Raw genomic sequence first — 14,963 nt, 5'->3', positions numbered from 1 at the left:
AAGAAATGGAGCCCACAAAAATCACTCCTCAGATTTTCCTCTACGATCAGCTGTGGTCTAAATTCCAGATCCCACACACTATATAATATGCAGTGTTGTTCTCAATATTAGGAATGTGTCTTTAAACCGTTAAGAAAATGTAAAATGTTTTGAAAAAGAATTCATGACACTGTGATATAGTGGTAAGGGTTACATGCAATAAACATTTTTAATGGGTCATGCAAGTTTTATTTATATTTTGAGAAAGGCAAGCCCTTTAAAAATGGCTGCTCTTGAAACATTTCAGTGCAAAATCATTGTTGATATCTCTGATTCTGTCACTAGAACAGTAATGGAAACACTCAATTTCAGACCTGTATATCCTCCCCCCCCCCCTTTCTATCTGATCTATTTGGATTTCACTAAGTTTTTTAGCTGCACACTAAGTTTGGAAATTTGATAATCTACCTTTGAAAGGATGTTATGGGTCATTGGTACAAGAAAATTTGGTCCCAAATGTGGTCATAAGTTGAGGATTACCAACACAGGAGATAAAGCTGCAGCCTTACTGCATTTAGTAGGTGGTGGGAACATCCCAATCAGTCTGTTTGTGTTGTCATTCAGATCCCATTTTTTGGGTAGGAAAAGGATCTGCCATCACTGCTTCCCCTCCAGGAAAAAAAAATTGCCCAATTTTTAAACAGGGAAACAAGAAAGAAATGAAGACTTGTAAAGGCCACACCAAGGTGGCTAATATTAGAAGTACAGATTGGTGGCCTGCAGACTCCCATCGCCAAGGCCCTTTCAGTCCTGCCAGACAAGACCAGAGACAAATTTGAAAGCTTATCAGTTGCTTCCTGGTTTGTCCTCTGAGCCAGCTGAGCAGTGGGTGCTGAGCTAAGAATGCTGGGACTTGTAGTTCCAATTTACCTGGCGGACACCTGATGGGGTGGGCTGCTATTGAATGACATAGGCAGCTTGGCGGGAGAGGGATGTTTGCCCACCTGGGAGGCAGAGACATGTTTATTTGACGCAGATTTGATACAAATGACCAACAAAACCCACTGCATTGAAGACCTGAGTAAAATATTGGGAAGAAACATGATAAAATTCTTCGGAGTACCTAGAGGGGTCTTTTTTGAGGCCTCGGCGGCAATTATTTGTGATTATTTTTGGAAAAGCGCCCCATTTTGCATGAGAGGAAGTCGGGCCTTCAATTCTGATTGAATACAGTCTCAGAATTGATTCAGTCACATCCTGTTTTTACTAGGTGGCATCGAACATCTCTATATCGTTAATTGTGTGTGTGTGGGGGGGGGGAATGTATGGTTTTGACCTCAAATATCCATTTTATTCTTCAAGAAACCAGGAAGATGTTTTCAGTTCAAGAGGGCTGACAGGCCCCATTTACTGGATTCGTATGTCTCATGATGTCCTAATATGGCTGCTTGATTGGAGCTTCATTCGTTTATAATCCAGACCAGGGGTGCTTGCGGGGTGTCAAAAAAGTCAAGATGGCGGCCGCAATATTGCCCTTGAAGTTTCACCTGTTTTGTTTTGTTTTTATGCTGCCATCTTGACTTTGTTGCCTTGAAATGCAGGCACCCTGAATGGCATGGAACTGAGGACCCATTCTCTGCATTGGAGAGACAAAAAACACTTTTTAATCTTTGCAAGAGAGGCATTTCCACCTAACCTGAAAATGCAAATTGCCAAGCAATCCAGGCAAAGTAAAAAGCATTTATTAAGGAGGAGGGTCAAGTCTTTTTATAGGGTACAGAAACAATTTATACATATATTTAGTATATGCGATACATTAGAAATCAAGTGCTCAAACAAACACAGAGATTATATGTGAGAATTGATCGATAGAAAAAGTTGATTCTAGGTAACAGTCCAGAAGTGGCAAATTTATGGGTTAAACTATAAATTAAATTATTCCCCTTTCCAGCCAGGTTTGCATCTAAGGGTTTCTGTTGTTTAATTGTGGAAAAGGCAAGTTCTTGCAAATCAAAAGAAATGGTCTTGAATACGAAGGGGGAAAAATGCTTTTTTAAAATTAGAAAAGAGGCCTGGGTTACCATGTTAAAAATGCTAATATTGCCTTTTTAAAATGTTAATTATGAAGCATAAAATTCCAAGTACCAGATCCACCCATTTTTTTTATACCTCCATTTTGACATTTTGGACTGCAGATGCCCCAGACCAAGCGTGGGTTTTGTAAATGAAGAAATTGCTTGTGTTTTATTTCTCCACCTTCTTTATTATAGATAAAAGCTGAGGAAAAAATATGATCAAAATGGAAAATGGAAAAGATCAGAAAATCACTTGTGGTAAGATTGGCATAGACACAATAAATTAAAAGTTGATATTAAATCTGCTCTGTGTATTCACAACTCTGGAAAGAGTTCTTTTTCTGGTATTTGTGAATGCAAACACAAGTTCAAACTTCCATATAAATAAAGACATGGATTAACAAGAGCAATTCTCATTTATTAAAAAAATATTTTTACACAGTACACTAACTAGTAATTGTTTGGAATATTGTTGGCATTCTTAACATTTGTGCAATTGGCTGTTACAGATGACAAGATTCTACTATTGACAAGTTTTTTTTTTTAAAGGATTCTGAAATTATTGTGTTATCCTTTCAGATATGAAAACGGATTTGAATTTACTCCTTGAATGTCTTAAGTATCAAATGGACCATCCAACTTCTCAAAAGGAAGCCTTGGTTACTATTTATTCGGTTTGTCAACAAAACAGTAAGCTACTGTTTACAATTGTAGGTCTATTGGGTTTGTTTTGGTCATAGGGATTATTAGTATGGAAATAAATGTTATTTCAAAACATCATCTGTTATTCACTATTCATCTGTTTTTGCTACAGGTGCTGCCTGTGATTATTTTAGAGAAATAGGTGGCTTGATATTTGTATGGAATCTTGCAAAGTCACAAATGCACAGTTTGGTTCAAGAAGCTGCTTTATTTACATTAGGAGGTTTAGCTGAGAATAATGGTAAGACAAAATTTCATTCTCATTTCATTATATCATTATTTCAGAATCCTTTGTTTTTATTGATCCATTTTTGACGATCAGTACAATAAAATGTGCATTTAGAAATATTTACTGTTTATCTAAAATCTGTTCACCTGAAAAATAATTTTATTAAGGAAATCTCCATGTAACAGTAGATCAGATGGAGGGGCAAAAGATGGCGAGCCAGCTATATTTTAAACATCACCAGATGTTTAAATGTCAGCTTTTGTTTTCCACAGAAGGAAAATTAAAGAACATATATATTGAGCAAATGCTATGAAAATATTTCATCATTCTGGTTGATTTAATATCAACGTGCCTTTAAACTCATAAGTGATTCTGCAAATATTAATAAAGAGATGCATACATGAAATAAGTACTTCGAGTCATGGTTGCTATGAGGTTACTTGAACTCCCATCAAAATAGTCTCCCTAAATCTCACTGAAAACACTCTTAGAATATTTAGAACTACTCTCAAGCTAGTGTATATAACGTTGCAATATGAAAGACACTTTACTGCAATGTAAGTTTCAACAAAAATTGGGTATATTTTCTGCATTTGAATAAATTGAAATATTTTATGTTCCTAGAGTTACCATTATATATACCGGTAGTTCTAGCCATATTTTTGAAAAGTAAGTTCCATTAGGTAAGTGAGACCAGTGACTATAGTTTCTATATCTGCTCAATTACCGCAATAATACTAGCACTTAGACTTATATACTGTGCCATAATGCTTTATAGCACTCTCTGGTGGTTTATAATGCCATAATATTTGCTCCCAACAATCTGGATTATTGGGGGGAAGTATGCATAATTATGAGGAAATTCAATTGTATTTATCAATTAATGTAATGCAATATAGTCTTATTCACATTATATTTATTTTTTTGTAGTGTTCTGCCAGCAGATGTTATGCACAGCTGAATTATTTAAGGATCTTCGTACGTTTTTAACTAATAAGGATTCAAGTATGAATTTGAAAAGAATGTCTGTATATGTCTTACTGGTGCTGGTTTCAAATAATAGTAAGAGTTCTTCTTCTCCATGTATAAAGAAATTGTTCAAACACGTATAAAGGCAGTCCTCACTTTAACAATATTAAGATTAATTAGATGGGAACTAATCTACTAAGATTAGTTCCCATCTAATTGGGACTCATTGGTATGAATCAGAAATCCTAGTTTGTTTTAGGTAAAATGTTGAAATTTTGTAAACAATCATTAGATTTCATTATTGCTTAAAATTTGTTCTTTTTATTTTTTTAAATGTTATTTAAAAATATAGACAGTGGACAAACACACATGAGAGAATCTGGATGCCTCAATGTTCTGCTCCAGTTATTCAGGTAAATTAACCCCAACAAAATTCAATTAAAAAGTAATTTTTATAAAATGACTTTTTTCATTATATGCTATCTATTTTCTTGAACAGGATAATTCCTTCAGAATCTCAAATTAACCTTTTCAATCATAAAATTGATCAGTATCATCTATGGTCCTCGGTTTGTAGTAATCTTTGTGTATGTGTCAACAATCCTCAGAATGGTAATTAGTTTATCAAGAATTTCTTCTTCTTCCTCCTCCTCCTCCTCCTCCTCCTCCTGTAAATACAGGTGGGAGGGGATGACAAATGGCTTGTGTTCAACACACATTTTGTTCCCCTCCAGAGGAAAATCAGAAAGCCTGTAGTTTGGTTTTTCCATATGCAAAAGATTGGCTGCAAAGTAGTATGAAGGCTGAGATAATTCGCCCAATATGTTCATTCATTGGGCTCACTGTTGCAAATAATTGTAAGTATCTAAAAATACACACTAGGAAAATGTTTATTCTGTGGAGTAAAATATCATTCCTAAGTAGGGAGAAAAGAGATAGAGTGTCCTAATGTGTGATAGAAACTCTAATGTGATTTTGAGAGGATGAAGTTTGCAATAAGCAAAGTGATGATGTGAAGTAAGCGATGTAGTGTAGTCTATGCAGCAAGGCTGGCATATATTTTCCTTTTCTTTTTTTGTTTAATTGTGTGATTTTTCTTTCTCTTATTAGGTTGGTTTTAAGTTAATGCTACAGTTTACATTTCCTTTCTAAACACAGTGAAATCCAAAATTTGGCAATGCCATTGAAGGGGATTAGGAGCAGCAAAAAGGAGATCAAAAGGCTACAAAAGGCATGATTTGATGCATTGTGCAAGCCAAACATTTTGAGTTATCCAGAAAAATGTTATTTAGAAATATCAATTTTTAAGATTTAAATCTTAAAAATTTAAGGTTACATGAGAACATCAGTATTTCTTACAGTTTCCCACGTGTACTTATTTTATGAATCTTTTGTGTGAGGCCATGGAATAAATTAGTTTTGTGTACATCAGTTACACATTTTGTTCACCTATCTCAGTTATAAATGCAGTTACAATTGAGTTTATTTGAGATTCCTTTAGATATTTTTTATTTTGATTTAAGATTTTGGTTTATTTATCTGCTTTAACATAATTAAAGAACTAATGAAACATTGCTCCCTTCTCCAAATCTGTTTAACTTTATAATGTATTTAATTTTAAACATCATTATCTTAAAGCAATCTGATAATGGTTTATTTTTGGGATATTTTTTTTTCAAGCAAGAACGCAGAATTTTTTTATTTCTATTGGGGGATTAGCTGTTTTGGATGAGCTTCTTCTCAAACTGATACATGGTTCATTGGAGAACAATACAAATCTAAAACTTGCTGTGGTGGTGATAAAAACATTGGATGCCTGCATTGCTAACAATGGTAAATAGTTTCTATTCATAAACTTATTGTTAATTACATAGTGTGTTCTGTGTGTGGATTTATATTCAACTCATTGCCTTAATAGTAACATATAATCTTACCTGTTGATCTTATTGCTAGGATCTGTTTTGCCTTCTGGTTTTCTCTGAAAGAATTGCAAATGTGGTTGAAAGACTTTAAACTACATTAGAAATGCTGTAAGAGCAGGGGTGGGTTCCTGCCAGTGCTGTTTAGAATCGCTTCCAGCTCGCCCCCCCCCCCCCCCCGCCTGTCTGCACATCATCAAGATGAAGAGCGAGAGGAAGAATTCTGGGAGTTAGCAATAGCAATAGCAGTTAGACTTATATACCGCTTCATAGGGCTTTCAGCCCTCTCTAAGCGGTTTACAGAGTCAGCATATTGCCCCCAACAACAATCCGGGTCCTCATTTTACCTACCTCGGAAGGATGGAAGGCTGAGTCAACCCTGAGCCAGTGAGATTTGAACAGCTGAACTGCAGATCTTGGTTCCACCACAAAACCGCGGACGACAAAATCGCGGTCGACGAAAGCGCGTATGTGACGTCATCACAGCGCGACGAAAAAGATCGAAAAATGTAAAAATAAAGCGAAAACCTTACCCTAACCCCCCCCAAACCTAACCCTAAACCTAACCCTTAACCTAACCCTAAACCTAACCCTAAACCTAACCCTTAACCTAACGAAAAACCTAACGCTAACCCTTAACCTAACGCTAAACGTAACACTAACGCTCTAAACCTAACGCTAACCCTTAACCTAACGCTAAACGTAACGCTAACGCTCTAAACCTAACCCTAACCCTTAACCTAACCCTAACCCTAACCCTTAACCTAACGCTTACCTTTATGTGAATCGGCTTGCTGTAATGTAATTTTTATTTCAATTTTTCGATCTTTTTCGTCGCATTGTGATGACGTCACATACGCGATTTCGTCGACCGCGCTTTTGTGGAACGCGGTTTTGACGGGTCACGCAGATCTTCAGTCAGCTGAAGTAGCCTGCAGTGCTGCATTTAACCACTGCGCCACCTCGGCTCTAGTTGAAGTCCACAAGTCTTAAAGCTGTCAAGTTTGAATACCCCTGGGTTTTTTTTTCCCTAAAGGGTGAGGTGTGCAAGGGTCTTGTAACTTGACAGCTTAAGACTTGCGTCCTTCAAATGCCAGAGTTCCTGAGCCAACATGACTGGAGGAGGAATTCTGGGAGTTGAAGTCCACAAGTCTTAAAGCTGTCAAGTTTGAACACCCCTGGTTTTTTTTCTAAAGGGTTAGGGGTACAAAGGTCTTGTAACTTGACAGCTTTAAGACTTGCATGCTTCAAATGCCAGAGTTTCTGAACCAACATTTTGGTTGCTAAGCAAGAACGTTGTTAAGTGAGTTTCACCACATTTTACAAGTTGGCCATGCCCACCTGGTCACATGGACGCAAGCCACTCCCACAAAGCAGGCCACACTTACAGAAGAGGTTCTAAAATTTTTTTGAAACCCACCACTGTGTAAGAGGCATAAGAGAGCTGAAAGTCTTCCAGATCTCCTTCAATGTACAGATAACCCTTCAACCATTCATTTAGAGACTGGTCACAGTTACAACAGCAATGAAAAAAGTGACAACAGGTCTTGGCACTTACGACCATGGTAGCATCCTCAAGGTCACCTGGTCTAAATTTAGGCACTTGGCAACCACCATGTATTTATGACAGTTGCAGCTTCTCAGGGTTATGTGATTGTCATTTACAACTTTCCAGCTGGTTTCCAACAAGCAATAGAAGCTGGGTTTGTTTAATGACCATGCATCCACTAAACAACCACATTAAGCCATGACTATGGCAAAAAAAATGTCATAATGTCAAGCATAATTCACTTATTGACTACCTTACTTCACAATGGAAGTTTTGGTCTCATTAGGTGGTTGTAAGTTGAGGACTATCTCTATTTTCACTTCTTATATGAGTCACAGTGGTGCAGTGGTTAGAGTGCAGTACTGCTGCCTGCCTGCAATTTGGCAGTTCAAATCTCACCAGGGCTCAAGGTTGACTCAACCTTCCATCCTTCCGAGATGGGTAAAATGAGAACCTAAATTGTTGGGGTCAAGATGATGACCCTATAAACTGCTTAGAGAGAGTTGTAAAGCACTGTGAAACGGTATATTGCTATATCCCTGTGTTTATCATGGCTCAGATAGTAACATTTGATCCAGAGAGAAAGTTTGAAAAAACTAGAACTTTGTATATGGTTTCATTCTATTGCATACCTAAAAAATTTTTAAAAACTGTTTTGTGTTTGCAGCTACAGTTGGCATTCACTTATCAAAGTATAACATTGTGCCTAATCTACTGAAACTGCTTTCTTACAACATTTTGGACTCAGGAGAGCGATTCAGCATTATACTTACTCTTGGACATTGTACAGAAGTCTGTGGTAAGATTCCTAATAATATATTGACTTATTTATTTGAGGGTAGTGAATGCTGCATTGAGATGCAGACTGTATTCGAATTTCAACATGTAGTTTATAGCAATAAACAAGAATGACCAAAGCTGATATTGATAGAATAATCTATGTCTGATTTTTCAAGTTGCATTTAGCTTTCATCTAAATGGAAAAATCAGCCAAAATAAAACATTGGAAATTCCTAGTGATGTAAGTGCAATAAAATATGAAGGAAGTCATTCCAACAACTTAATAGAACTTTGCTCCCTAAATGGGGCAATTTGCAATTGTGTATGCATTTATCTGAGGGAGAAGCTCTGAGCAGCCACAAGTAGGATTTGACAATATCTCGGAATTGTGCTTTAGTTAGCTTTCCAACTGTGGAATCGTAGGAGTCATTCTCATATCTGATCTCTGCTGAAATATGTACTGTATATAGTACTTTGAATTACTACTGATTTGGTTTACACATAATAGTATGCTACAATTAACTTAAAATGGTTTATTAAATAAACTAAAAGTTTTGTGCAACATAAGCCATAAACTGTGATTTGCAAACTACAACATAGTGGTCCAGAAAACACCTTAAATTATATATTGGTTGCTGTACACACTCTGTAACTATCTTTTAGAATTTTGGGGGGGATTAATTTTTTTTCTGGATAACTATTATAGTTCTAAGCTAATATAAGTTCTTGAGTTTATGATATATTGTAAAAATAAACTGCTGATGGCAAGTTGGCAGTGATAACAAGATGTGACTTTAAATTTTAGACCTTACTAGTAGTTTGAGGTTTGAAGTAAGTGAGATCACATGTTTCTGATTAAGCAAACTTGTGCTGAAAAACTCAGAATCAATTGCTTTTTCTTGGAAAGAAGGTTTGAAATGATCTTATTTTTACAGTTTGAAGAAATATGTTTACTAAGGCTGATTTTTTTTAGAGGAAAATCAGTATACTCTGATTAAGAACAATGGCCTTCCACTTATGATTCAAGCCCTCACTGAAATGCAGGATGATGAACTAAATAAAGCGGCTACCTTTGTATTGCAAAACTGCAAACAGATGAGTAAGATTATCTTGATTTCTGTATTTAAAATCAACCCGAAAGGCATCTGAATAGTCACGTGGATGGTTAAATTCAGAAGTAACTACTGTATCCAAGTGCTCAGTATGAACCTGTTGCAAAATCAGTTCCTTAGGTTGAAACTAATGGTATTTGTTAGACTGTCTTCCAATGTATAGATTGTAAAGTATCATTTTATAAGAAGTTTAATTTTGTGATTGAGAATGTGTTTTTTGTGAAAGCAGTGCTATAAGTTAACAAATGTTTCTAAAATTCTCCTAGTGGCATCTAATGTGATGCCCTCAGTTGTTTTATCCTATGCTAAAACTCTATGATTGGAGATGATGATTTCATCCTGAGATGCTTGGATCAAGAAACTACTATTAAACCACCCATTCTGGTCATTTGGGCGGTTTCTTGTGTGACTAAAATATTTCATTTGATACAAATCAAACCTTAAATATGTTACGTATGAGATGAGATGGATGTAATGTACTGTCTTTAATATGAAATATATAATCTTTAAGGGATGTGGTGGCTCAATGGCTAAGACTCTGAGCTTGTCGATCAGAAAGGTTGGCAGTTCAGTGGTTCAAATCCCTAGTGCCACGTAACAGAGTGAGCACCTGTTACTTGTCCCAGCTACTGCCAACCTAGCAGTTCGAAAGCACATAAAAAAGTGCAAGTAGAAAAATAGGAACCATCTTTGGTGGGAAGGTAACAGTATTCCGTGTGTCTTTGGCGTCTAGTCATGATCACGGAAATGTCTTCAGTCGGCACTAGTTCTTCGGCTTTGAAATGGAGAGGAGCACTGCCCCCTAGAGTCACGAATGACTATCACATATGTGCAAGGGGAACCTTTACCTTTACTTTACCTTTATATATCTTTATTTCTGTGAAACCTTTGTTTCTATTCTTTTTCACAAGCTGAAAAATTGTCGGTGAAGATGAATCAGCATTCATTACAAGAGGACGAAAGAAGAATATTGGAAGTAGATTGGGAGAACAAAGAAAGGATTCTTGAAGATTATTGGAATGAAGCCAAACAAATTTTAAACAGAATCAAAGGGCTTGAAAATGAACAAGAGGTGGTTTTTTTCCCCCTTCTTCTTCTTCTCCCTCCCTCCCTCCCTCCCTCCCTCTTAGTAGTTGAGGAAATCTATCAAAATCAGAAAGCCTCTCCTGACATTCTCAGTAGAATCTAATTGTTTTGTTTTATTCCAGTCTTTCAGTTCTTGGAATTAATAACTCAATAAGCTATGCTCATTTGCATTTTAAAAATAAATGGAATGAAATTCCACTCCCCTGTTAGTCAGTGCTTGATGGCCCCTTCTAGCTATTGTGGGTATTCTTTTACATATAGGTTTGATTTCTTGAAAAGTAGTTACTGCTGAGATAAATATTCAGTCATGGTACTAAATTAATGGATTACCTTATATCTATATGAGCTTTTTTGAAAGCAGTTTTTCACTGGCTTTCCTGTTGTTTTTATAGTCAAACAGAAGGTGTAATGTTTGCTTAGTTTTGTTTAACATCTACAGTCATGTTTGGCCTGGTCCTATCCTGCAGCTTTGTGTTTTGTCTATGCATTTGTTTAATTTCCCTACTGTTTTTAAACAGGAAAATATCAGAAGAGAAATATTAATTAATGAGGATACCCCTCAAGAAAAGTTTTTTCAGGCTATGACCCAATACCGTCAAACAAATTCCAGCAAGCAGCCTTTAGAGAACAGCAAAATATGTTCAAAAATGAAACACCCTCTACAAAATACTATTTCTAAAGTGCAGAATACTTCTAAATTTGAAAAGAGTTCTTCTAGTAGAGAACAATTGAAGTCTGCCATTTGGAATTCAACTGATGCTTCGCTCACTCAAAATGATCACAATAATCTTTATGCAGCTGAAAAAACAACACCACCCAACATAAATGAAGCTTATATTACAAATAAAAACAGTTTTTGTGATTTTAGGAAAGTTGATGCCCAAGCAAGGTACTGTACCTAGGATCTTCTGTCTAAAGCTGGCTTGTTAGTTTGATCTTAATTATAAATCAGATTTTCAAATGGAAATTTCATATTGGGTTGCTTCCAGATTTAGTTATGTTTAGGATAGATCCAGTTATTTTAAATGATAAAGGGTCTCTTATATTATCTAATTCCATTTTAAGTTTTGGGATGAATTCTGAACAGCCTAGAATTTTATCCTAAATTGTATGTTATCTACGGTAAATGTTTCTCTAAAAAATATAAATCAATTATTATCTTTCATAATAATTCATGACTTCTAGATAATGCCACATACAGGAACAATGTGTGATATTCTGTGAATTTTTCCTCGCATATCAATAATAAATTAATTATATGATGTGAAAATTTTCCAAATTTGAGTTTGAATGTGAAACATCAAATTGATCAGGAGGCAAAGTAATATTGTGTTGTCACAATACAAGTCCTGCCCACTTTGTATATGTGTGTCATGGTGTTATATGTGTGTACAAATGAGATGGAGTTTGTGGCACAAAAGTACAACATTGGTTTTAGCATTTGACAGACTTGGCTGTGGATACCCAGGAATAAACACGGTATAATCCTCAGTTAGCGGTGAGATATGAAAGATCGAAGTACTTTTGAGGCAGCTGTCAAATCTCCAAGTTAAAATTCTCAATAATACTCTTTTAATCTTTTCAGTGAAATCATTTTTAATAAACCAGATTGTGTAGTAAAAAGTCCAATGCGAAAGATTCAACATTCAGGTAGATATAATTTATCTAAATATTTTAATTTCAATTTGATTTTTGGAAATTATATTGTTTTTGCATGGATGGCTAAAAGGTACACAGCTACATTCTGTGATATGCTACTCAAAAGAGCTAAGTATGGATAGAATATTGTTACAACAATAATAAGTTTGCTTTCTATTGAAAATATGATTCTAATTCTTTTTAACATTCTTTTGAAGAATCAATATGTAAACTAAACATTACCAATGTAAGCCCTGTTTTGCTGTATCATACAAAGAAAGCTAGTATAACAGAGTTAGTGATTAAATTGATAGATCAAAAAAATAAGCTGGAAATGTTAGTTGGCAAGTAGTTTTTCTTTATGCTGGTGTGTATTACAGTATTTCAGTTTAATTCTTTTTAAATACAGTGGTAATATATAAAAATAAATACATCCATTGATTAATGCATTTCACATTAGATATTTTGTTTTTCAAAGAGCTAAAATATCCAAGGAACCCAAGCAGAGGAATGGGCCATATTCTGACTGTTCCCCCTAAAATAAGAGAACTCAAATGTTCAGGTAATTAAAAAAAAACATATTTAAATATGCTCATAGATTTTTATGTTCAAAAGGAAGTCCCACTGAATTAAACAGTACTGATACCCTGAATACAATTTCAGCCATTCAGTCAGCCTATCCAAAGTAATGAAAATTGTTAAGGGGGCTGTGCAACATTCCTAATATTAGTCATATGAGTATAGAAAGATGGCATGGATAGTCAGTACAATTTTCTGGGACTGCTCTCCTCCTGGCTATGTGCCAATATTATCCTTTTCTTTGGGGTGGAGGGGGTTTGCTACTATATAACTTGGCTCCTTCCTTGCCTAGCAGAAAAATCTCTTTTGGGGCTTTTTTATGAGGCTATAATTGACCTATAGATCTGGCAATGTAGATCTATTGATTTTGTAGATTTAGTGATGATTTATCACAATGTGGTTAAAACATAAAATAAGAAATATTAAATAATTTAATGTCTTGCACCTGTAACATTTTATTTCTATAATATTATATTGTCAGGTTGTAGAATAGGAAGACTTTCCTTAAACAGCCGAAACTTTAGCAAGACTCTACAATCTTGTCCATATCTGTGTGAACAACACAAAATTATTCTTGAATCTGAGATGGAATATAAAAGGAAATTGAGAAGATCCATTGTGGCTCACGAGAATACTTCTGCATATAATAGTAATCACGATGACCGGAGAGTCAGCTGCAAGAGAAGCTCAACAACTGTGAAAGAGTTAGGTGTGTCAAGGAACTTTTATCCCTGGTAGTAATATCTAGTTAGCCCCATTCTGTGGTAATTTTCAGAAAGCCTGAATAAACAAATAATGTTTTGTTTGAAACAGCAAATTTTCAATGTGATGCACATTCTAAGAACCAAACAATGAAACAGAACTATAGCCTTCAAGACCTGGACCTGAGCGAAAACCATCCATTTGAAAAGGAGGTATGGACACCTAAATACCAACGTTTTGTATATTAATATATGGGTACAAATTCTAACACCAGATAGTGTTCTTTATTGAAAAGGCTTATACTTAAAACTCTTGGTGTACTGTTTTAATTATTGTTGCAGAGTACTGAATGTTGCAGTATACAGAATACTGAAACACTATCAAATAGGTCTACAACAACTTTAAAGAAAAGGAGAATCAGGAAAGATTTTACGTCAGAAGAAATAAGTTATCTTTTTGAAGGTGTAAGGAAAATGGGGCATCATTGGAATTCAATTTTATGGGCTTACCCATTTCAGAAAGGACGGACGAATGTTGATCTTGCTAAGAAATACTGCAAGTTACAGGTATTTTTTGTTTTCTTTCATAACTATTCTATATGGATTTGGATTGAGAGTAGCCGAGACCTTAAAGTTAATAGCTAGTTGGATAAATCAGCTTAGAAGGACTAAGAAATGTGTTATTAGATGGTGATGGAGGAACCAATGATAAAAGTTAATCATATACCTTTCGAGAGATTTCTCTCGCTGGGCACACTGAGAATATATCTGCTGAACAAATCTCCACATTGGTGACAGGAAGGGCATCCGGCCAGTAAACACTCTGCTGGCTTCATTCAGTTGCCCAAACTCCACTCCGCAAGGAATTATGGGGTCATTAAATGATGATGATGATGCACTTTTCCTGATTACTTCAATTCTACAGCCGTATTAGAGGCAATGAGTAATTGATACAAGATTAATATGCTTAGCTTTGTGTTGGTTTTTTTCTTTTTTACAGAAGAATGGAAAGAGCAGAAATACCCAACCTCGGTGAAAATGGCATACAGTAAAAGCTCAATGTGTGTTGTTTAAAATGTATGACTTCGGCGAATACTTGCTTTGTATCTAGGGAATTAACAAGAGGGGCTCTTTCCAATAATATTTAAATTTGAAGATAACTGTATGTTATTTGCCCAGTGCAATTATGTTGCATATTGATACTGTATACAATTCAAAATGACCCCCATTGTCTTTTAAGGAAGTGTATAATATATCACCTGTAAAAAAAATAAATTTGAAAAGAATGACTCAGAAGCAAATATGAGTCTAGCGTTTTATTAAACTGAATTATGCTTTTGCGTTCCTTTCAAACCATTTGGGCTTTTCAAGCTCTCGGCAACGGAATCCAGTCTCGCAACTGATGCTGCTACAAAACGGTGCGGCTCCGTTTATGCCCCTTGCAAGCTCCGCATCCTCTTAGTGTAGTAGTAAGGGGGAGGGGAGGGGGGCGGGGCTAAACCGAGGGATTACCGTATTGTGCCTGTATCGAAACCTTCGGGCGTAACCAAAGAGCCTGCTGCGCTCCTTGTCGCCACTAGGGGTCCCTATTTGGCGCAAACTGGGCGGCGGCCCCGAAAATCTTGAACTCATCCTCCAGCGAAAA

At 35.8% G+C, this 14,963-nt stretch overlaps 1 protein-coding gene across 1 annotated transcript; it reads left to right on the top strand.

Annotated features, from left to right (window-relative positions):
• The first annotated feature begins 2,278 nt into the window (after window positions 1-2,278).
• On the top strand, window positions 2,279-14,599 carry TERB1 (telomere repeat binding bouquet formation protein 1). The gene is made up of 18 exons (XM_014071009.2): window positions 2,279-2,312; window positions 2,634-2,744; window positions 2,869-2,997; window positions 3,916-4,047; window positions 4,307-4,367; window positions 4,454-4,566; window positions 4,689-4,811; window positions 5,635-5,787; window positions 8,090-8,221; window positions 9,176-9,301; window positions 10,226-10,386; window positions 10,919-11,289; window positions 11,986-12,050; window positions 12,517-12,600; window positions 13,099-13,326; window positions 13,431-13,531; window positions 13,661-13,885; window positions 14,319-14,599. Exons 1-18 carry the CDS (start codon window positions 2,279-2,281, stop codon window positions 14,352-14,354), a joined length of 2,385 nt encoding a protein of 794 aa, XP_013926484.2. The 3' UTR covers window positions 14,355-14,599.
• The last annotated feature ends 364 nt before the right edge of the window (window positions 14,600-14,963 follow it).

Source organism: Thamnophis sirtalis, unplaced genomic scaffold (assembly GCF_051295495.1).
Source record: "Thamnophis sirtalis isolate CommonGarterSnake01/CBP01778 unplaced genomic scaffold, rThaSir2_p1.2 scaffold_14, whole genome shotgun sequence".
NCBI classification, from domain to species: Eukaryota; Metazoa; Chordata; class Lepidosauria; order Squamata; family Natricidae; genus Thamnophis; species Thamnophis sirtalis.
Note: the sequence above shows the minus strand (reverse complement) of the source record. Positions and strands in the feature narration are given on the sequence as shown.